The sequence below is a fragment of the Triticum urartu genome, chromosome 1A, assembly GCF_056163025.1.
Source record: "Triticum urartu cultivar PI428250 chromosome 1A, HENAU_Tu73, whole genome shotgun sequence".
NCBI lineage: Eukaryota > Viridiplantae > Streptophyta > Magnoliopsida > Poales > Poaceae > Triticum > Triticum urartu.
Genome location: NC_141873.1, coordinates 117,810,256 through 117,833,340, shown reverse-complemented (window position 1 = coordinate 117,833,340; position 23,085 = coordinate 117,810,256). Strand labels below are relative to the sequence as shown.

The 23,085-nt window shown below is 45.2% G+C and overlaps 2 protein-coding genes across 6 annotated transcripts; both read right to left on the bottom strand.

Annotated features, from left to right (window-relative positions):
• Nucleotides 1-8,450: 8,450 nt before the first annotated feature.
• LOC125550489 (protein REVEILLE 6-like) lies at nucleotides 8,451-11,261 on the bottom strand. Of its 2 annotated transcripts, XM_048713500.2 has the most exons (3): nucleotides 9,432-11,261; nucleotides 8,870-9,329; nucleotides 8,451-8,767 (listed from the first exon to the last, which is right to left on the bottom strand). In XM_048713500.2, exons 1-3 carry the CDS (start codon nucleotides 9,584-9,586, stop codon nucleotides 8,723-8,725), a joined length of 660 nt encoding a protein of 219 aa, XP_048569457.1. In that variant the 5' UTR covers nucleotides 9,587-11,261; the 3' UTR covers nucleotides 8,451-8,722. The 2 variants fall into 2 exon arrangements, with proteins under 2 accessions (XP_048569457.1, XP_087371429.1); XM_087515303.1 differs by lacking the exon at nucleotides 8,451-8,767 and having other exon boundaries at nucleotides 8,775-9,329.
• Nucleotides 11,262-11,405: 144 nt separating this feature from the next.
• On the bottom strand, nucleotides 11,406-22,279 carry LOC125550462 (arginine--tRNA ligase, cytoplasmic). 4 transcript variants are annotated; one of them, XM_048713464.2, is made up of 18 exons: nucleotides 22,061-22,279; nucleotides 21,371-21,489; nucleotides 21,143-21,276; nucleotides 20,954-21,029; nucleotides 20,767-20,868; nucleotides 20,457-20,672; nucleotides 19,514-19,594; nucleotides 19,304-19,387; nucleotides 19,125-19,229; nucleotides 18,237-18,415; nucleotides 17,984-18,068; nucleotides 17,639-17,840; nucleotides 17,477-17,546; nucleotides 17,291-17,360; nucleotides 16,987-17,076; nucleotides 16,811-16,879; nucleotides 11,945-12,043; nucleotides 11,406-11,805 (listed from the first exon to the last, which is right to left on the bottom strand). In XM_048713464.2, exons 1-18 carry the CDS (start codon nucleotides 22,155-22,157, stop codon nucleotides 11,695-11,697), a joined length of 1,989 nt encoding a protein of 662 aa, XP_048569421.1. In that variant the 5' UTR covers nucleotides 22,158-22,279; the 3' UTR covers nucleotides 11,406-11,694. The 4 variants fall into 4 exon arrangements, with proteins under 4 accessions (XP_048569421.1, XP_048569428.1, XP_048569437.1 ...); XM_048713471.2 differs by having other exon boundaries at nucleotides 21,143-21,267; XM_048713480.2 differs by having other exon boundaries at nucleotides 21,371-21,493; nucleotides 22,061-22,227.
• Nucleotides 22,280-23,085: the final 806 nt, after the last annotated feature.

Below are 23,085 nucleotides of genomic sequence, written 5' to 3'. Positions count from 1 at the left end.
GAACCTGGATGCTCATATTGGATCCTACATATTCTACGAAGATCTTTATTGGTCAAACCGCATAACAACATACGTCATTCCCTTTGTCATTGGTATGTTACTTGCCCGAGATTCGATCGTCGGTATCTTCATACCTAGTTCAATATGGTTACCGGCAAGTCTCTTTACTCGTTTCGTAATGCATCATCCCGTAACTAACTCATTAGTCACATTGCTTGCAAGGCTCATAGTGATGTGCATTACCGAGAGGGCCCAGAGATACCTCTCCGATACACGGAGTGACAAATCCTAATCTTGATATATGCAAACTCAACAAACAACATCGGAGACACCTGTAGAGCATCTTTATAATCACCCAGTTACGTTGTGACATTTGATAGCACATAAGGTGTTCCTCCGGTATTTGGGAGTTGCATAATCTCATAGTCAGAGGAACATGTATTAGTCATGATGAAAGCAATAGCAATAAAACTAAATGATCATTATGCTAAGCTAATGGATGGGTCATGTCCATCACATCATTCTCTAATGATGTGATCACATTCATCAAATGACAACATATGTCTATGGTTAGGAAACTTAACCATCTTTGATTAACGAGCTAGTCAAGTAGAGTCATACTAGGGACGCTCTGTTTGTCTATATATTCACACATGTACTAAGTTTCCGGTTAATACAATTCTAGCATGAATAATAAACATTTATCATGATATAAGGAAATATAAATAACAACTTTATTATTGCCTCTAGGGCATATTTCCTTCAGTCTCCCACTTGCACTAGAGACAATAATCTAGATTACATAGTAATGATTCTAACACCCATGGAGTCTTGGTGATGATCATGTTTTACTCGTGAGAGAGGCTAAGTCGACGGGTCTGCAACATTCAGATCTGTATGTATGTTGCAAATCTCTATGTCTCCATCCTTGACTTGATCGTGGATGGAATTTAAGCGTCTCTTGATGTGTTTGGTTCTCTTATGAAATCTGGATTCCTTCACCAAGGCAATTGCTCCGGTATTGTCACAAAAGATTTTCATTGGACCCGATGCACTAGGTATTACACCTAGATTGGATATGAACTCCTTCATCCAGACTCCTTCATTTGCTGCTTCTGAAGCAGCTATGTACTCCGCTTCACACGTAGATCCTGCCACGATGCTCTGCTTGGAACTGCACCAACTGACAGCTCTACCATTCAATATAAATACGTATCCGGATTGTGACTTAGAGTCATCCAGATCAGTGTCAAAGCTTGCATCGACGTAACCATTTATGACGAGCTCTTTGTCACCTCCATAAACGAGAAACATATCCTTAGTCCTTTTCAGGTATTTTAGGATGTTCTTGACCGCTGTCAAGTGATCCACTCCTGGATTACTTTGGTACCTCCCTGGTAAACTTATAGCAAGGCACACATTAGGCCCGGTACACAGCATTGCATACATGATAGAACCTATGGATGAGGCATAGGGAATGATTTTCATTTTCTCTCTATCTTCTGTTGTGGTCGGGCATTGAGTCTGACTCAACTTCACACCTTGTAACATAGGCAAGAACCCTTTCTTTTATTGATCTATTTTGAACTTCTTCAAAACTTTATCAAGGTATGTGTTTTGTGAAAGTCCAATTAAGTGTCTTGATCTATCTCTATAGATCTTGATGCCCAATATATAAGCAGCTTCATTGAGGTCTTCCATTGAAAAACTCTTATTCAATTATCCTTTTATGCTATACAGAAATTCCGTATTATTTCCAATCAACAATATGTCATCCACATATAATATTAGAAATGCCACAGAGCTCCCACTCACTTTCTTGTAAATACAGGCTTCTCCAAACGTCTGTATAAAACCATATGCTTTCATCACACTATCAAAGCGTATATTCCAACTCCGAGAAGGCTTGCACCAGTCCATAAATGGATCGCTGGAACTTGCACACTTTGTTAGCACCTTTTGGATCGACAAAACCTTCTGGTTGCATCATATACAACTCTTCATTCAGATATCCATTGAGGAATGCAGTTTTGACATCCATTTGCCAAATTTCATAATCATAAAATGCGGCAATTGCTAACATGATTCAGACAGACTTAAGCATCGCCACGGGTGAGAAGGTCTCATCATAGTCAACTCCTTGAACTTGTCAAAAACCTTTCGCAACAACTCGATCTTTGTAGACAGTAACATTACCGTCAGTGTCGGTCTTCTTCTTGAAGATCCAATTATTCTCTATTGCTTGCCGATCATCGGACAAGTCAACCAAAGTCCATACTTTGTTCTCATACATGGATCCCATCTCAGATTTCATGGCCTCAAGCCATTTCATGGAATCTGGGCTCATCATCGCTTCCTCATAGTTCGTAGGTTCGTCATGGTCAAGTAACATGACCTCTAGAACAGGATTACCATACCACTCTGGTGCGGATCGTACTCTGGTTGACCTACGAGGTTCGGTAGTAACTTGATCAGAAGTTTCATGATCATCATCATTAGCTTCTTCACTAATTGGTGTAGGAATCACCGGAACTAATTTATGTGATGAAGTACTTTCCAATTAGGGAGAAGGTACAATTACCTCATCAAGTTCTACTTTCCTCCCACTCACTTCTTTCAAGAGAAACTCCTTCTCTAGAAAGGATCCATTCTTAGCAACGAATATCTTGCCTTCGGATCTGTGATAGAAGGTGTACCCAACAGTCTCCTTTGGGTATCCTATGAAGACATATTTCTCCGATTTGGGTCTGAGCTTATATGATTGAAGCTTTTTCACATAAGCATCGCAGCCCCAAACTTTAAGAAACGACAGCTTAGGTTTCTTGCCAAACCACAGTTCATATGGTGTCGTCTCAATGGATTTAGATGGTGCCCTATTTAACGTGAATGGAGCCGTCTCTAGAGCATAACCCCAAAACGATAGTGGTAAATCAGTAAGAGACATCATAGGTCGCACAATATCTAATAAAGTATAGTTACAACATTCGGACACACCATTATGCTATGGTGTTCCAGGCGGTGTGAGTTGCGAAACTGTTCCACATTGTTTCAAATGAAGACCAAACTCGTAACTCAAATATTCACCTCCACGATCAGATCGTAGAAACTTTATTTTCTTGTTACGATGATTTTCCACTTCACTCTGAAATTCTTTGAACTTTTCAAATGTTTCAGACTTATGTTTAATTAAGTCGATATACCCATATCTGCTCAAATCATCTGTGAAGGTCAGAAAATAACGATATCCGCCGCGAGCCTCAACACTCATTGGACCGCATACATCAGTATGTATTATTTCCAATAAGTCAGTTGCTCGCTCCATTGTTCCGGAGAACTGAGTCTTAGTCATCTTGCCCATGAGGCATGGTTCGCAAGCATCAAGTGATTCCAAAAGCCCATCAGCATGGAGTTTCTTCATGCACTTTATACCAATATGACCTAAACGGTAGTGCCATAAATAAGTTAGACTATCATTATTAACCTTGCATCTTTTGGCTTCAATATTATGAATATGTGTATCACTACAATTGAGATTCAACAAAAATAGACCACTCATCAAGGGTGCATGACCATAAAAGATATTACTCATATAAATAGAACAACCATTATTCTCTGATTTAAATGAATAATCGTCTCGCATCAAACAAGATCCAGATATAATGTTCATGCTCAACGCTGGCACCAAATAACAATTATTTAGGTCTAAAACTAATCCCGACGGTAGATGTAGAGGTAGCGTGCCGACGGTGATCACATCGACTTTGGAACCATTTCCCACGCGCATCGTCACCTCGTCCTTAGCCAATCTTTGTTTAATCCGTAGCCCCTATTTCGAGTTGCAAATATGAGCAACAGAACCAGTATCAAATGCCCAGGCGCTACTACGAGCATTAGTAAGGTACACATCAATAACATGTATATCAAATATACCTTTCACTTTGTCATCCTTCTTATCCGCCAAATACTTGGGGTAGTTCTGCTTCCAGTGGCCAGTCCCTTTGAAGTAGAAGCACTCAGTCTCAGGCTTAGGTCCAGACTTGGGCTTCTTCCCTTGAGTAGCAACTGGCTTGCTGTTCTTCTTGAAGTTCTCCTTCTTACCTTTGCCCTTTTCTTGAAACTAGTGGTCTTGTTAACCATCAACACTTGATGCTCCTTCTTGATTTCTACCTCCGCAGCCTTTAGCATTGCGAAGAGCTCGAGAATAGTCTTTTCCATCCCTTGCATATTATAGTTCATCATGAAGCCTTTATAGCTTGGTGGCAGTGATTGAAGAACTCTGTCAATGACACTATCACCAGGAAAATTAACTCCCAGCTGAGTCAAGTGGTTGTGGTACCCAGATATTCTGAGTATGTGTTCACTGACAGAACTATTCTCCTCCATTTTGCAGCTATAGAACTTGTTGGAGACTTCATATCTCTCAACTCGGGCATTTGCTTGAAATATTAACTTCAACTCTTGGAACATATCATATGCTCCATGACGTTCAAAACTTCTTTGAAGTCCCGATTCTAAGCCGTAAAGCATGGCACACTGAACAATCGAGTAGTCATCAGCTTTCCTCTGCCAGACGTTCATAACGTCCGGAGTTGCTCCTGCAGAGGGTCTTGCACCTAGCGGTGCTTCCAGGACGTAATTCTTCTGTGCAGCAATGAGCATAATCCTCAAGTTACAGACCCGGTCCGTGTAGTTGCTACCATCATCTTTCAACTTAGCTTTCTCTAGGAACGCATTAAAATTCAAGGGAACGGTAGCACGGGCCATTGATCTACAACAACATAGACATGCAAATACTATCAGGTATTAAGTTCATGATAAATTAAAGTTCAATTAATCATATTACTTAATAACTCCCACTTAGATAGGCATCCCTCTAGTCATATAAATTATCACATGATCCATATCAACTAAACCATGTCCGATCATCACGTGAGATGGAGTAGTTTTCAATGGTGAACATCACTATGTTGATCATATCTACTATATGATTCACGTTCGACCTTTCGGTCTCAGTGTTTTGAGGCCATATCTGCATATGCTAGGTTCGTCAAGTTTAACCCGAGTATTCTGCACGTGCAAAACTGGCTTTCACCTGTTGTATGTGAACGTAGAGCTTATCACACCCGATCATCACGTGGTGTCTCGGCACGACGAACTGTAGCAACGCTGCATACTCAGAGAGAACACTTGTACCTTGAAATTTAGTGAGGGGTCATCTTATAATTCTACCACCGTACTAAGCAAAATAAGATGCATAAAGGATAGACGTCACATGCAATCAAAAATATGTGACATGATATGGCCATCATCATCGTGTGCCTTTGATCTCCATCTCCAAAGCACCGTCATGATCTCCATCGTCATCGGCTTGACACCTTGATCTCCATCGTAGCATCGTTGTCGTCTCGCCAACTATTGCTTCTACGACTATCGCTACCGCTTAGTGATAAAGTAAAGCAATTACATGGTGATTGCATTTCATACAATAAAGCGACAACTATAAGGTTCCTGCCAGTTGTCGATAACTTTTACAAAACATGATCATATCATACAACAATTTATATCTCATCACGTCTTGACCATATCACATCACAACATGCCCTGCAAAAACAAGTTAGACGTCCTCTACTTTGTTGTTGCAAGTTTTACGTGGTTGCTACGGGCTTCTAGCAAGAACCGTTCTTACCTACGCATCAAAACCACAATGATTTTTCGTCAAGTGTGTTGTTTTAACCTTCAACAAGGACCGGCCGTAGTCAAACTCGATTCAACTAAAGTTGGAGAAACAGACACCCGCCAGCCACCTGTGTGCGAAGCACATCGGTAGAACCAGTCTCATGAACGCGGTCATGTAATGTCGGTCTGGGCCGCTTCATCCAACAATACCTCCGAATCAAAGTAAGACGTTGGTGGTAAGCAGTATGACTATTATCGCCCACAACTCTTTGTGTTCTACTCGTGCATATAACATCTACGCATAGACCTGGCTCGGATGCCACTGTTGGGGAACGTAGTAATTCAAAATTTTCCTACGATCACGCAAGATCTAACTAGGAGATGCATAGCAATGAGAGGGGTGAGTGTGTCCACATACCCTTGTAGACCGATCCAAGCACCGAACATACGGAACCTCCATGTTCAGCGCATGTTCAGCACGATGACGTCCCTTGAGCTCTTGATCCAGTTTAAGACGAGGGAGAGTTCCGTCAGCATGACGGCGTGGTGACGGCGTTGATGATGTGATCCGCGCAGGGCTTCGCCTAAACACTATGACAATATGGCCGAGGTGGTAAACTGTGGAGGAGGGCACCGCACACAGCTAAGACGATTGATCTTGTGTGTTCTAGGGTGCCCCTGCCTCCGTATATAAAGGAGGAGAGGGGCAGGCCAACCGGCCCCTGTACGGCGCGCCAGTAGAGAAGAGTCCTACTAGGACTCCAAGTCCTAGTAGGATTCCACTTGGTGGAAGGGGGAAGAAGGAAGGGAGAGGGAGTAGGGAAAGGGGGGTCGCGCCCCCTCCCCTAGTCCTATTCAGACTCCCCATGGGGGGGCGCGCCACCTCCTTGTGGCCTGCCCTCTCTCTCCCCTAAGGCCCATGTTGGCCCATTACTTCCCCGGGGGGTTCCGGTAACCCCTCCGGCACTCTGTTTTTACCCGGTACCTCTCGAAACTCTTCCGGTGTCCGAATAACATCGTCCAATATATCATTCTTTATGTCTCGACCATTTCGAGACTCCTCGTCATGTCCGTGATCTCATCCGGGACTCCGAACAAACTTCGGTCATCAAAAAACACATAACTCATAATACAAATTGTCATCGAACGTTAAGTGTGCGGACCCTACGGGTTCGAGAACTATGTAGACATGACCGAGACACATCTCCGGTCAATAAACAATAGCGGAACATGGATGCTCATATTGGCTACTACATATTCTACGAAGATCTTTATCGGTCAAACCGCATAACAACATATGTCATTCCCATTGTCATCGATATGTTACTTGCCCGAGATTTGATCGTCGGTATCTTCATGCCTAGTTCAATCTCGTTACCGGCAAGTCTCTTTACTCATTTCGTAATGCATCATCCTGTAACTAACTCATTAGTCACATTGCTTGCAAGGCTTATAGTGATGTGCATTACCGAGAGGGCCCAGAGATACCTCTCTGATACACGGAGTGACAAATCCTAATCTTGATCTATGCCAACTCAACAAACACCATCGGAGACACCTGTAGAGCATCTTTATAATCATCCCAATTACATTGTGACGTTTGATAGCACACAAAGTGTTCCTCCGGTATTCGGGAGTTGCATAATCTCATAGTCAGAGGAACATGTATAAGTCATGATGAAAGCAATAGCAATAAAACTAAACGATCATTATGCTAAGCTAACGGATGGGTCTTGTCCATCACATCATTCTCTAATGATGTGATCCCGTTCATCAAATGACAACACATGTCTATGGTCAGGAAACTTAACCATCTTTGATTAACGAGCTAGTCAAGTAGAGGCATACTAGGGACAGTCTGTTTGTCTATGTATTCACACATGTACTAAGTTTCCGGTTAATACAATTCTAGCATGAATAATAAACATTTATCATGATATAAGGAAATATAAATAACAACTTTATTATTGCCTCTAGGGCATATTTCCTTCAGAAGGCGGGCAATACAGAGCCAGCCAGAACACGACGGCCTAGGGTTCAACCCTATTACAGATTAGTTGCCTTCTCTCGACCGATCTCTTTCTTATAAGCCATGACAACTTACCGGAAAGAAGAAAATGAATAGTTCCCTTACCGGAAAGTAAACAGCGACATGATGAAGACTATCAGTCGTCCGATCTAAGATCGACGTCGGACACGAGCTCCTCCTGGTGTGAAGCGGTGAGTGAGTGTCCCGGCCGTCAGATGAATATCTTGCAGCTGCATTTGAATTCCCTTGAACCGGTATGGGGTGCTTAACTGGTGAAGTGTTTGAAGTGTCGAATTCTTCAGTTAGGGGCCTGACATTCCCCTCCCCGTCACCAACCCCTAGAGCGGCAAGCAGAGGGGAGGTGAATCACAGACTCGCCAATGAAGTCGGGGGGGTAGGGGGTTTGCCCTAGCCGCCTAGGGTTAGGGATGAAAAAGGAGACGAAACTGTTGCATAATGTTTGAGCTAGAAGAGAGAAAAAAAAATTGGTCTTGCTTAGTGAAGAGACAATCTCTTTATATGAAAAATGGCATTTTTAACCATTGTGCGAGATTTTTTTTTCCATTTTTTGCGAAAAGAGATTTTTTTTCCTTAGTCACATGTTTCTTAATTTAATTTCAATCATTCACAAAAAAGTTCAATTTTAATCACTGAATGATTGTCTGGGTGATGCAGATAATGCAAGAGATAATCTATCGTATAACATGTTTTTTTTATCTTCTCTGCATGGTAATGAAATAGAGTGAAGTCTGATTTTAACCCTATGAATAAGAAAACATATCGTATCAAACACTGTACATGGCCTCCCCGCAAAAAAAACACTGTACATAGCCTAAGTGAGTGAATAAGACTAATTCAAACGAACTCTTTTTTCACATTTCTCTTTCTACACATCAATTAGTTTTCTGCACAAAATTAACCGACTCCAAGAAACTAAAACTGTCCGTCCATCCATGTGACCGAACGTGCTTCGAATTCTCTGTCGATGAGGAAAGAAACCATGCCGTTCGCAGAGTCCTAGGCACACAGGTTCGCTTCCAGATTCCTTAATACCAGCAAGATCTGCTCAAATTAGGCACGAGAAAGGATAAGTTAGAGGAGATGGGACACATTGGGCCAGCTAGGTGATGTCAGAATGTGGCAATGTGCATGTGAAGTGCTCACCGTGTCCACGACGACGGGGTCGACGCCCTGCAGTTGAAGCCTGTGGAGTTGCGCATCGACGGGGACAGCCGCGTCGGAGGCGAAGACGTCGCCGACGAACCGGTAGACCAGAGCGAAGCGCAGGTCGTGGGGAGACAGTGGGAGCTCAACGGTTTCGTCCTGCAGGTGCAGGGCACCGGCGGACGGCCACTCTTCGGCGCCCGGTGCGTCGAGGTCCGGCCAGCGGGATTCAGGCGCGGCGCATGCCCAGTCCATGCTCGGCACCAGCATGTCGGCGTCAGGGTGGGCCGGCGGCTGCTGGCCGAGGGCCGCGCCGCGGCGAGGGTGAAGTGGCGGCGGCAGACACGCCCCGAGGCCGAGCTTCTGGGCCTTGAGGAAGTGCTTCTGGGCGTGGCTGCGGATCTGCACGCTCGTCTTGGTCGCCACCAAGGCCTCGATGCTCTTCCAGTCACGGCCGAATCTGCAGTCCCGCAAGAGGAAAACAAAATGGAAAGCTTCTCGTCAGTTCAGAGCTCCAAGTACAGGCAGAGAGGAAAGAGCAGCTGATCGAGGGATCGCTCACATGTGCAGGGCGTGGAGGAATCGCTCGTGCTCCTCGTCGGTCCACCTCTCCCGCGGCCTCGTGATCGTGTACGGCTTCCGGAGCTTCTTGTTCCTCCCCGCCGCCGACGACCGTGCAGCAGCAGGCATCCTTACGCCTCTGACCATTGTTGCCATCGTCTTCTTCTCTCTATCTCTCTTTCAGGAGCAGCGCTGAAAAAACCCTCTCTTTTCGGTAGCGGAAGCGGCGGTGAGGAGTCTGTCGAGAGCTGATGCCTTGCACTGCAGTGAAGTGTGATGAACTGAGGTGGCTAGGAGCGCTCGCGTATATGTACTGGTCCGTCGAGCACCGGACAGGCGAGAACCCAAGCCGTGTGAGGCGTGGGGCACGTGCATGCGCCGTGTCTTTCGACCAGGCCACAGCAAGAACACACGTGCCCAATGTGGCACGCGGGGATTAGCCGCACGTGTCCGAAAGAAGGACACGGCTTACATAGTTCCAGCTCGCCTTCCCTTCCGGTATGCCTGCAGTCTCGCAGCTCGGCAGCCGTGGTTACGCCGACCGAGGGCGCGTAACTATATAGGCCGAACTTGAGCACGCAGCAGCTCGTTGCCTCGAAACAACCCAGCAAGCGGAACCCAACAGAGCAGATGCATCACAAAAATAGCCGCACGACCGCGAGTACCACAACACGTCAACACGACAAGACTGCTGCTTCGTTGTTCTAAAAAATATAAGCTGCTGCTTCGCTAACCAGCATCGACATTCGACAAAGGAGCTGCCCCACATTTGCAATTGCAACATGGGGGGTTGCAACATCCATGTTCAGCTCGTGTTGCAAACACCTCCCGGCCGTCCCAGCATCTTCTGACTGTTGCGGTGTGCTGTTAGCTGTGTGCTCGGCTGTCTTGCATTGCTTGCCAGTGTTGCGGTCAAGCGCTGGCTCATGTTAACCTCAAGGTCTACACAGCCTGCGTTGCGCTCGGCTGTCATGCGCTATGTTGTGTGTGCAAAACAGAACATTGAGGACAAGAGACGCCCCCTTTTTGGTTCCCTATTGCCTGTTGAGGGCGTTAACACGCTCGAGGTCTACTCTATGACATGGTGGTTTTACCCAAGTTCAGGCTGCTCGAGTAAAACCTTACGTCCTGCTATATGCAAGCGTGAATTCTCTAAGAATCAAACCCCTTACTACATAGCCTAGGCCTCCTTTTATAGTCACACAAGAGGTCACCACAATGGCTATACAATACCGCAGTGATATATACTCCCTCCGTTCCAAATTACTTGTCTTAGATTTGTCTAGATACAGAGGTATCTAGCATTAAAATGAGTCTAGATACATCCGTATCTAGACAAATTCAAGACAAGTAATTCGGAACAGAGGAAGTACCTACCGCATTAAATGCAGGGGGTATGTGGCGCTACATCCCGTTGCCGAGGCATAGATGTCTGTCTCGTCCTTGCAGCGCACTCCTTTTACCATGACGTTGGGGTAAAGAGTCACTCTCCTGGTAAAAGAGGGGTGTGAGTCATCTGCATCCCCCACGTGACAGCTAACCCTCCGCCCCCTAAGGCCATGGGAGGGGCAGTAGCTGTGCTGCGCCGCTGCAAGAAGGCTCGGCAAGTCTTGTCGAGACATGGAGGGGGGCTTTGTTGGAGCAGCACCCACAGGAAAAAGCTATTGCAGCTCAGGGGCCTGCAAGCCTTGCATAGTTGTACACAGAGATGCATCGGTAATCTTGGCTTTGACGTTGTCAATGGTGTCACAACTCACAAGACTCTTCTCCCAGGGTGATGGTTTTGCCAGTGAGCGTCAAGCAACGCAGTTGTGGCCCATGCTTGTGAGATGTTCTCACTGCATCGACACGCTACTGGCCCCGTCCGAGCTAGTGGAGGCCTGCAAACACAACCCGTGTTGCGCTCGGACTCAATCAAAGCCTGGTTGGACACAGTTGACGGCAAGGCACGATAGCAGATGACACAAAAAGGACAGGGCAAAAAACAAACATGTTTCGACTATCCTTTGCTACATAGTAGTTTCAACCAGAATACCAGATGCTTCAGTTCTCAAATGGGGCAATCTGACTCAGAGTATGTTAGTGGTGCCAACTACTACTCCCTCCGTACCTAAATATATGTCTTTGGGGGAGTGTAAACTGAACTCCCCCAGCGAATTATATTTCAGAACAGAGGTAATAGGTTACAAGGACGAAAACTGTAACCATGGAGACGGGCTTGTGTGGAAACAAATGTATGATGTGAAGGATCAGACACTGGCCAATCACAGCTTGTAAACCGGTGTGATCCCAAGCAGCTGGAAGCATTGTCGCATGACGACCGCCGTCGCTTCGCAAAGCAGCAGCCGGCTTGGCTCCTCCGGTGACCCAACAACCTGTGAGTTGACAAAGATAACGGTTACATCTCATGTGCTGAAAAATGGGAGGCTGGCGCTTTTAGCACCTAGTAGGTGGAAGCTGCTGCAATTTTTTCACTTGGAATAAATTAAACCATGGAAATAGATAAAAGTATACCTGGCAGTTTGTGTAGAACCTTGTGAACATTTCGGATAAGTTGTATAGGTATTCACACAGAACACTGGGAAGGAGATTGGTGCATGCCTCTTCAACAATCTGACAGATAGAAGCACGTTTATCAATACAAAAGGGGGACAAGATCACACTTAATTAAGCCATACAGGAATAACTTGAAAATAGAAGTGCCACAATGCTTTACTAGGTGACTGGTCGGAACAAGCCACACACCAGCAAGCAACATACTTGGTGCGGCACTCCACGCACTTGATGTGGAGGCACATCGTGCAGACAGTACCATCCTTATATAGACGCCTTCACCAGCGCACGTGGCTCAGTCGCCACTTAACCACCAATCTACTCCCTCCGTTTCTAAATATAAGTCCTTTTAGAGATTTCAACACGGACTACATACGGATGTATATAGACATATTTTAGAGTGTAGATTCACTCATTTTGCTCCGTATGTAGTCCGTATTGAAATCTTTAAAAGGACTTTATTTAGGAACAGAGGGAGTAATTTTTTAGCACGGACAGGAATGGGGAGGTAGGCAAAGGAGCTCAAGGGGATTTACAGCTTTACATGGCAGACACCGTGCCAGTGCGAGGAGCCTAGTATTTCTCCTTGATTCTATAACTCTGCGGCTCTGAAGCTGGACATGAGCAAAGCCTACGACCGTGTCGACTGGAGTTTTTGGAGAGAATCATGTCCCGGCTAGGTTTCTGTGAGGGCTTTGTGAAGCTAATATCAAAGTGCATCAGATCGGTCTCGTACAGATTCAAGATAAATTCGCTTTACACCGACCCAATTGTGCCAGGCAAGGGGCTCCGTCAGGGAGACCCCATCTCCCCCTATCTCTTCCTCATTTGTGCGGAGGGATTCTCGGCGTTGCTTCAACAAGCCGAGAGGGATGGCAGGCTGAAAGGCATCCAGGTGGCTCCGACGGCTCCGACGGTGTCACACTTACTGTTTGCCGACGACTCTCTACTTCTGTTCGAGGCCACTGAGGAGGGAGCATCTGAAATAAATCGTATCCTGCAGGTCTATGAGGCTGGGTCGGGTCAAATGGTTAACCGGGATAAGTCGTCCATCATGTTCAGCCGGAATACAAAGGCCACGGTCAAGGGTGCGGTGATGGATATTCTGGGTCTGCAGCAAGAAACGACAAATGGCAAGTTTCTGGGTCTCCCGCTTTATGTGGGCCGCTCAGTTAGGCAATGCTTCGAATACATAAAAGACCGGCTTTGGGCTAGGATCCAGGGGTGGCTAGAACGGTTCTTCTCAATGCAAGGAAAGGAAATCCTAGAAAGCCGTGGCACAAGCGATCCCGACGTATGCTATGGGCTGCTTTGATCTGACCAAGGGGCTTTGTGAAGAACTGAGCAACATGATATGCAAGTACTGGTGGTCGCAGCAGAAAGACGAGAGGAAGTTGCACTGGGTGAGTTGGGAAAAGATGAAACTACCCAAGGAGGACGGAGGGCTGGGCTTCAAAGACCTATATTCGTTCAATCTGGCTATGCTCTCGAGACAGGTGTGGCGCCTGCTGCAGTCCCCGGACTCCTTGTGCGCTAGAGTACTGCAGGCAAAGTACTACCCCGGTGGAAGCATCCTTTCCGCTCTACCGACGATGGGCATGAGCTATACTTGGCGCAGCATCCTCAAGGGGTTGGAGATCGTAAAAGAAGGGTATATCTGGAGAGTCGGATCGGGGGAAAATATAAGGATTTGGGAAGACCCGTGGCTCCCGCGCGATCTGTCGAGATGTCCAATCTCTGGACGTGGGCAGAACATTCTGACCAAGGTTTGCGAGCTGATCGACCCATCACTAAACTCTTGGGATGAGGCGCTTGTGCGACAAACTTTCAACCAAGAGGATGCCGAATCTATCCTGTCCATACCAGTCTTTGATCAGCACGAAGATTTCATTGCTTGGCACTTTGATGCAAAGGGCCTTTTCTCTGTCAGATCAGCCTACAAAGTGCATGTAAGCTTGGTGAGGACCGAGAACCGGGTGCAGCAGGGTGAAGGAGCATCAAGCGCAGGTTGGCGGAATGCTGTTTGGCGAAGCATTTGGAAAATCAGCTGCCCCGGCAAAGTACACCACTTCCTGTGGCGGTTCGGGCACAATAGCCACCCCCTCCACATGAACATCGCGAGGAGAGGAATTGAATTAGATACTCGTTGCGCGGTGTGCAGGCGGCTGTTTGAAGACGGAGGCCATTTATTCTTCAAATGTAAATGGGTCAAGCAGGTGTGGAGGGCAGCTGGCCTTGACAATGTCAGACAGGATCTAATGACAGCTTGTTCACCCCTGGAAGTACTCGAGAAAGTTCTTGCCCTGCCAAACATGACGAAACTGAGGGTTGTTGGCCTGCTGTGGAAATGGTGGAGTAGACACGGTGATCGGAGGACCCCGGCAGAGTCGTTTGCCAGCCAGCTGATGATTATTGCTGCGGAATGGAGTGAGTTCCACGCGAAAGTACAAAAATCACCGTCAGTGGACCATGGTAGATGGAACCCACCACCTCAGGATTGGATTACAATCAACCTGGACGCCTCCTTTCTTGCTACCAATAGACAGGGAGGCTGGGGATGTATTGCCAGGGACACGCTCGGGGACGTCTTGTTCGCTGCAGCGGGGCCCCTCGCCAACCTTACTTCGGCCACACATGCTGAAGCTTTGGCCCTCATGAAAGCCATAAATCTGGCAGAAAGCTTTGGTATGGGCCAGGTAATGTTCATGACGGACTGTCTCCCATTGAAACAAGCGTTGGATACCAACTTCTCTGATCGAAACCATCTCGGGTGCCTCTTCCGCGAGTCCAAGTATTTGCTGCAATTGGGGTTCATTGAGTATAAAATCTTGTACGTGCGTCGCTCTTGTAATAAACCAGCACATTTATTGGCTGGCCGAGGTGTTAGGATGGGCATTGGTAGTGACCATGTATGGATCACGAACCTCCCCCTTGATGTAATGGGTGCTGTGGCCGACGATTTAGTCGAGCCCACTAGCTGATGGAATGCATGGTGTTCCAGATCAAAAAAAAAAAACTCATGACCTCCTACTAAAACCACCCCACAAGAGCACAATGGCCCATAAACCAGGTTGTTCTGATTTCATGTCGAATTTAGCAAGTCCCATAATACAAGAGAGTTTTTGACACTACACTAGTGTCAAAAACACTTATATTATGGGAGGGAGGGAGTATTATCTATAAAACCAGTTTCCTAACGCATATCAAGTCAGATTTCCTTCAAACATACTCCCTCTGTATCAAAATATAAGACGTTTTTTTACACTGTTTGATACGGAGGGAGTACTTAAAGAATCTACAGAATATAACCACATCGAACTATGGCAGAGACCTAGCCTGGGAGGGGTCCATCAGGAACGGGAAGAAGGACAAAACATTAGGGGAGGAAAGAAGATGTACAACTTTTTGTTGACTCGCAGCCAAGTCATCCAAACAGTTGCCCATGAGTCTACACATAATTGGCACTTCAGTCATACGATACAGCAAACTACCTTCTCATAGCCTAGGGCAAAAGGGGTTGAAGTAAAATGTATTGATCACATTGTGTGTAACACGCTTTATTTGCGCCCAAAACAACAAAGCCTTTAGTCCCAAACAAGTTGGGGTAGGCTAGAGGTGAAACCCATAAGATTTCGCAACCAACTCATGGCTCTGGTACATGGATAGCAAGCTTCCACGCACCCGTCCATAGCTAGCTCTTTGGTGATACTCCAATCCTTCAGGTCTCTCTTAACGGACTCCTCCCATGTCAAATTCGGTCTACCCCGCCCTCTCTTGACATTCTCCGCACGCTTTAGCCGTCCGCTATGCACTGGAGCTTCTGGAGGCCTGCGCTGAATATGCCCAAACCATCTCAGACGATGTTGGACAAGCTTCTCTTCAATTGGTGCTACCCCAACTCTATCTCGTATATCATCATTCCGGACTCGATCCTTCCTCGTGTGGCCACACATCCATCTCAACATACGCATCTCCGCCACACCTAACTGTTGAACATGTCGCCTTCTAGTCGGCCAACACTCAGCGCCATACAACATTGCGGGTCGAACCGCCGTCCTGTAGAACTTGCCTTTTAGCTTTTGTGGCACTCTCTTGTCACAGAGAATGCCGGAAGCCTGGCGCCACTTCATCCATCCGGCTTTAATTCGATGGTTCACATCTTCATCAATACCCCCATCCTCCACCCTCAAAAATACCCCCATCCTCCTGTAGCATTGACCCCAAATACCGAAAGGTGTCCTTCCGAGGTACCACCTAGCCATCAAGGCTAACCTCCTCCTCACACCTAGTAGCACTGAAACCGCACATCATGTACTCGGTTTTAGTTCTACACTTCTACTAAGCCTAAACCCTTTCGATTCCAAGGTTTGTCTCCATAACTCTAACTTCCTATTTACCCCCGTCCGACTATCGTCAACTAGCACCACATCATCCGCAAAGAGCATACACCATGGGATATTCGTATATCCCTTGTGACCTCATCCATCACCAATGCAAAAAGATAAGGGCTCAAAGCTGACCCCTGATGCAGTCCTATCTTAATCGGGAAGTCAGCGGTGTCGACATCACTTGTTCGGACACTTGTCACAACATTATCGTATATGTCCTTGATGAGGGTAATGTACTTTGCTGGGACCTTGTGTTTCTCCAAGGCCCACCACATGACATTCCACCCAAAACAACTAGCACAAAATTCCTCCAAAAAAAAAAACTAGCACAATCAAATGTTTACTAATCACTGTGCCTGCTCACAGTTCAACAATATTACCAGACTACAGTTGTAGCGCTGGATCAAATGAATAGATTTAGTTGCGGCGACAATCATACCTCTGCATAACGGATAAGATACAGTCCCAAGACACGCTCATCTGGATGAGCAAGAGAAATGTTCCCACTCTGAGAACAAAAGGTAAACAATTTAATCCATTTCCAATGGCCGAAAGAATTTCATGGTGATTTTATATAATTGACAGCATAAACACGAAAAGCTAACAAGTGTTTACCACTTTTAGCTCTTCTACATCCATGTTGGATTTTCGAATGATGGAGCAGATACGAGCATGAGCATACTGAAGATAGACAGCGGTATTTCCCTGTTCACAAAGGGAATAAGGATGTAAATAAAAATTAGGGAGAGTGAGCAAAAAGATGATGAGGTCAGAATAGAAGTTCCGTTCATGCAAAGGAAAGACGATACAGTAATGCCAGCAACAGAAACACACACAACAAATACAGTATAAGGTACAGAGCATAGAGCCATAGAGTAAAGACGTTGATCCGTCCACAAAACGTGGGGTTTGAAAATACCTTGTCACTTAGCATCTGATCAAAGCTGAACGTGTAATTAGTCAGTCGGTTGTTCTTCAGATCCGCATACCTGCATTGAAGATAGAAAACATGAGTATACAAATCGATTTAGGATTAAAAGCATTAAATTATTCAACTTCAGTCCAACAAGTTTGTCCTCATAAAAGAAGAAAAACTGGTACATACTTGACAGCGCCATATCCTACTGCCTTTGAAGTTTGCTCTAGTTCCTCATCAGTCCAGTCAACAATTTTACCTGAACAAAACCATGATCATATAAGACTATTAAGAATGATCATATAAGACTATTAAGAAAACAAAACAAAGTTGTATAAGCGTACCGCTTACCATTTTCAGTGAGACGCTGGAGAAGTTCTGATTTACTTCGAGATTTAGCCTCATCAAGTAGGTCTCCCAACCGAACAACCTCAGTACTACGAGTTCGGAAGCGCTTGCCATCTGCTCCAAGAACAAGGCCAAACCCAACATGACTCGTTTTTGGGAACTTCTTTTCCTTTGGATCTGGAAGCCAACCAGCCATCCTGGCAGCCTGAGACAAAAACAATATGTAAAATGAAATCCCATGCAGAATATGGAATGAAGATAAAAACGGTTCTCTTGATCTGAAGAATTACTAGCATCAATATTGCAATAACAGGTTTCTGCTAAAGATAAATGGCACTTTGTACATGCCTTGAAAAACATATCAAAGTGCTGCTGCTGACCAACATCTGTTACATATATTATCCATTCCGCCTTCTCAACATTAAGCCGGTACCTTGAGAAAAGCAAGGACCAAGAAAAGGTGTAAGTTCATAAAATCCATCACTGCACAAACTAGACTGCATCAACTATGAATATACATCCACTTTGCTTCTACAGAAAACAGCTAAATAGGCACTCAGAAAGATATGAAGGAAAAAGCATGCATTATTTAACTACTAACCAAAGAGCAGCCAAGTCTGTCGAGGCATAGTTGAAGCCACCATCTCTTTTAACCACTATCAAAGGAATTTGATGACCTTGAATGAATATTACACGAGCACCCTCACTTTCCTCGATCAAACCTTGGCTACTCAATTTCTCCAAGACTTGCGGAATATAGGGATTATAAAAGCTCTCCCCCTGAAAAGTGAGTAGATGAGCTTCGTTTCTCACCGATTAACATAAAAAAATAACCTTTTGGTTGCTTCCAGGGAAGAGACTGGACATTCAAGCGAATGAACACAAAGGGACACAGATGCTTTGATCAGAGTGATTTTGGATGATACAGTAAAGTATAAAGTGTTGCAGAAAAATGGCATCAACAAATACACAACAAAAAGGAATTTCTTAAGTCTTGAAAATATCTCAAGAAATATTGGCTGGTAATATGATAAGCGGAAGAAATTGGCAAAAAAAGACAGGTTTATTAAATTTCTAAAGCAAAAGGATCCATAACAACCAATAAGTGAAGCCAGATTGTAATACTTGGCAGCAATTGTTAATTTACGATCTGTGAGGATTCTATGACAATGAGAAAATATGCCAGGGTGAGTAAACTAAGATTTAATTTGACTACCGGCATGTTCTTTCATTATGATTCAAGTGGGAGAAAGAAAATAAACACCTTTGAGCAAAACTGCTAATCAACAAACATTGCACAAGTTTCAGTTCAAGAAAGTACAATAGTTCATGTTGCAGTTTGCATACAACAAGGATATTATGAGGGCAAAGTTCAAACATTCAAGAAACAGATGTGTTGGGTTCAACATTAAAAAAATCAGGTTGCAGCTACATTCCGTCGATACTTTATTGAGCAAACTTTACAGATCAGTAAAAAAAGCAACATTACCTTTTCTTCAAGTTGTACATCTAAGAGCTTGTAAACCTGGTCAAATTCGTTCCTGCTGATTTCACATATCTTTTTCCAAGCAGCACGATACTTCTCCTCCCCTCCCTACAGTGTGTTGTTGCTGAGGTTAGAAGAAAAAACCACAATCTTCCCAGACTCCACATGCAAGGTGAACTTACCTGTAACCGAACAACAGCTTGTTGAGCCCTATCTTTAAATTCTGCATCTTCATCAAATCTTTGTTTGGATGCTTTATAGAAAACCTGCAGCAAATAACCAAATTAATATATGACTATTTGTTTAATGAATCAGAAATTCTAACACAATGTAAAATAAGCACTTCTTTTGACTTTGGCAATATAAGCACAATGCATGGAACAACACCTTACCTGAAGGTCACCAATTGCCTGGCTGCCAAGTTCCTCCCAATTCGGAAACTTTTCAAATAGAAATTCTATGAGCATTCCAAACTGCATGAACAAAGACCAACATGGTTTAGTACACGAAGCAGAAATTCGTTCAACTTAGAAGGCCTCCATATAAGCAAGCAAATTTTACAGTTACTAGTGCCTAGAGAACAAGCAGAAGTAGATATCTCTGCCAATGCAATAATACTAAAACTCCAATTTCTCCAGCACGGTACAAAATAGTTCGATCAAGTATAATTTCAACTGTTAGTATGTTACAAAATACTCCCTCCGTCCGGAATTAGTTGACGCTCAAACGGATGTATCTAGACGTGTTTCAGTGCTAGATACATCCGCTTGAGCATCAACTAATTCTGGACGGAGGGAGTAGTAAGAAAGCTTAGATATCAATAGTACATCTAATAATTACAAGGTTACAAAATGTAATTAAAGAGCAATCAAAGAGCTAAAGGAAAACACAGCAGCATTTGGATAAACAAATTAGATCAAATTACATTGTGAAATGGAAACAAGCTCTAGTTTATCAAACTACCAAAGTACAGAAAGTAGTGCACATTGCAGCAATGAATAGAGCACATCATAGTGTAATAGGTAGTAAGTAGATCTCATGGAAAATACCATCAACAGAACCTGCCAAATATTTGGTGGCACAGAAGAACCGCACCAAATGAACATTTTAATGCATCAATGTGTCAAAGGTACATGAAACTGGAAATGGATGCAGGCCCAAAAATCATAACCACACCCAGGAAAAAATAAGGATGAATTTATGTGCATAACAACATTCTCTATGAACCAAAAGGGTTCAAAAGATTAAGAGGTCATATGTTTGTACCCGTATTTTTCACCAGAAAAAAAGCAAGTATTTTAAAGTACCTAAAGGTCATAGCACCAAATCTATTACCTGTGTACCCCAGTCTCCCACATGATTGCGTCGGAGAACTTCAACATTTGAGAATTCAAACATGCGTGCTAAGGTGTCTCCGATGATTGTTGATCTTAGATGCCCAACATGCATTTCCTTTGCAATATTAGGAGATGAGAAATCAAGCACTACCCTCTTAACTGGCAGAATTGGTGCCCAAGTTTTGATACCATTCACAAGCATATCTTGTATTCTCTGCAACAATGTAGTTCAATGGTGCTTAGCAGAAAGGAATTGTAGTATCAATGAATGCATGCAAAGCTTGCAGATAAAACAATCTCAGGCAGACCTTAGCAACCCAGCTCTTGGATAAGACAATATTCACAAAACCAGGACCAGCAACAGAGGCTGATTCAATAACGTCACAGGCAGGCAGGTTCTTAGCAATCGCCTGTGAAAAAATCAGCACGTATAAAAAGGTTGAAATGAATGAACAAGGAAATAACTTTTTTTCCCGCAAAAAAAAAAGTTCTAACCTGTCCGATTGCATTGGGGTTTTTGAAGCTTGTCCCGGATCCCTTTACTTTTGACCACAATCCCATTGCATTGTTGCTGCATACGGTTTAGATAAAGTTTCTTGATGAGCACATTGAAGGGATGCTAACATGAACAGGAGTCACACATGTCCGGATCATCAAATAAAATAGACACATAGGGGGACGTACCACTGGTAGTCACCAAACTTTCCCGTGCAAACTTCAACTATCGGTTCTACATCCACTTCAGGCACTGTCGCACGGAGTGACAGGGCCGCCAAATTGGAGATCTGCTGCTTGACACTCCCAGCTCCCTGCATGGCCTAGCAGTTTGGGTCGTCACCATCTCAATTAAGTAGATACGGGCAAACACACACACAACACAATCATCTCCAGAACCAGCAATCCAATACTCACCGGCGCCGCAGGTTCCTGGGCCGAGCCTGAGGCAGAAGTGGAGGTCTCGTCTCCCATGGTGGTGGAAGCGTAGCAGGCGCTCCTTAGTGACCTTGCGAAGGGAGATGCCCTACAATGACCTAGCTAGATAGGCAGCACAAAGATAAGCAACAAGGCCGAAATTAGGCCCCAAAAAGAAAGAACTATGAGGTGAAACTTGTTATATCGTCAGCCACGAATCCCCACCAAGCTACAATTTAAACCTAGCATGTCATAGGTTAACTTGAGCAGAGTGCAGAATGAACGACAGCCTTTTTCATCCCCAATTCCAAAAGCTGTGGGTAAATTCGCATGACCCCCATACGCCGACTAGCAGATTCGTGCACAACAAATTTACTTTAGGGTGCTATAAACCGGAACCATGTGAAACTAAATTCAAATCAAACATCTCAAGCACCGTACACTCTAAACCCCGCAAGAGGTCCACTAGACAATCCGCCATTCCCTGTAAAATCTTCGGAGCTCGCAGGCGCGGACCCTAAACCAAAAACCGCACCAAACTCAAACCCATGACCCCTCGGATTTCTGCTGCCAAATCAGACCTCGCAACTCCGAGCGACGCGGGGACCGCGCGGCGCTATGAACGGCCGGAGCGGGGTGGAACCGGATGGGGTCGGGGGGGGAGGAGAAGTCGCGGGAGCGAGGACTCACCGAATCGTGGAGCAGCGCGGCGGGCGGAGACGAGAAGTCGCGCGGGGGTAGGCGCCGCCACTACTGCAGTTGCTGCTGCGGCCGCGAGTGCCCGCATCTCGACCTCGTTCGCGAATAAATACGCTCCCACGCCGCGTGCAGGGAAAGGCTAGGCGAGGGTTTTCGGTGCGCCTTATCGGGCCCGTCAAGTCTCGACCTCTTTGGGGCGTGGATATGGAGCCAAAGGCAGTTTCCGCTCGAAATTTGCTTACGTTTGACTTTTATAATCTATAAATTTCAAGTCTTTGGGGCTTATTATGTGTGGATATGCCAAACAGGTTAAGATTTTTGAACAGATTTCGCTAAAAAATCTGACGTCATATTTTTTTTTAAAAGAGGTTAAACCCACGGCCTCTGCATCAATTGATGCATGCAGCTATCTTTATTAATTATTTCACAAAGGTCCGACAAAAACATACATCAACTCACCCAAAGCCATCAACTCACCCGAAGCCACCAGTCACACCTACAAACTCAATAATGTGAAATGCTCTCACTCTTCATATCTAAAAACGGTGTCATCACCGATCCATCCACATAACGATTAAGACCAACAGTCGGTGCAGCCTACCTAAAACGCACACCACATGCACATGTTTTTAGGAGCCGCCATCATCATCGGACCACTGGCCATATTCAGAAGAGAAATCCACATCATTCTTGCAAGTCCGGACATCCGTCGACGCCACCATGGCGCCCAACCGCGCCACCGCCCTGCGCTCATCCGTCCAGACTCGAAGACTGGACGATCTGCCGTGCGTAGCACTTGCCAACTAGGCATGACTCAGCGTAGCACCTATCGACCAGGCATGACTTGACAGCTTCACCGAAGCTCCATGCAAGACGAAGCCGCTTCACCTCCTGCCTCTGTCTTCCAGCGCTGCTCCACAAACAATGCTCCCAAGAGAGAAACGGCACCGTAGTACTGTCATCGTCCGATCTGGAAGACCAGATCCTAGGGTTTCCCCCGAAGAAGCACGAGTGGG

Excerpts from the sequence above, each read along its gene's own strand:
- LOC125550489 (XM_087515303.1), bottom strand. The coding sequence starts at position 9,586 with ATGGCAACAATGGTCAGAGGCGTAAGGATGCCTGCTGCTGCACGGTCG. Across the intron at positions 9,330-9,431 it reads TTCCTCCACGCCCTGCACAT|ATTCGGCCGTGACTGGAAGA; the intron begins GTGAGCGATCCC and ends GCGGGACTGCAG.
- LOC125550462 (XM_048713464.2), bottom strand. The coding sequence starts at position 22,157 with ATGCGGGCACTCGCGGCCGCAGCAGCAACTGCAGTAGTGGCGGCGCCT. Across the intron at positions 19,388-19,513 it reads AGGCAATTGGTGACCTTCAG|GTTTTCTATAAAGCATCCAA; the intron begins GTAAGGTGTTGT and ends TATTTGCTGCAG. Across the intron at positions 17,841-17,983 it reads ACTTTGATATGTTTTTCAAG|GCTGCCAGGATGGCTGGTTG; the intron begins GCATGTACAAAG and ends TTTTTGTCTCAG.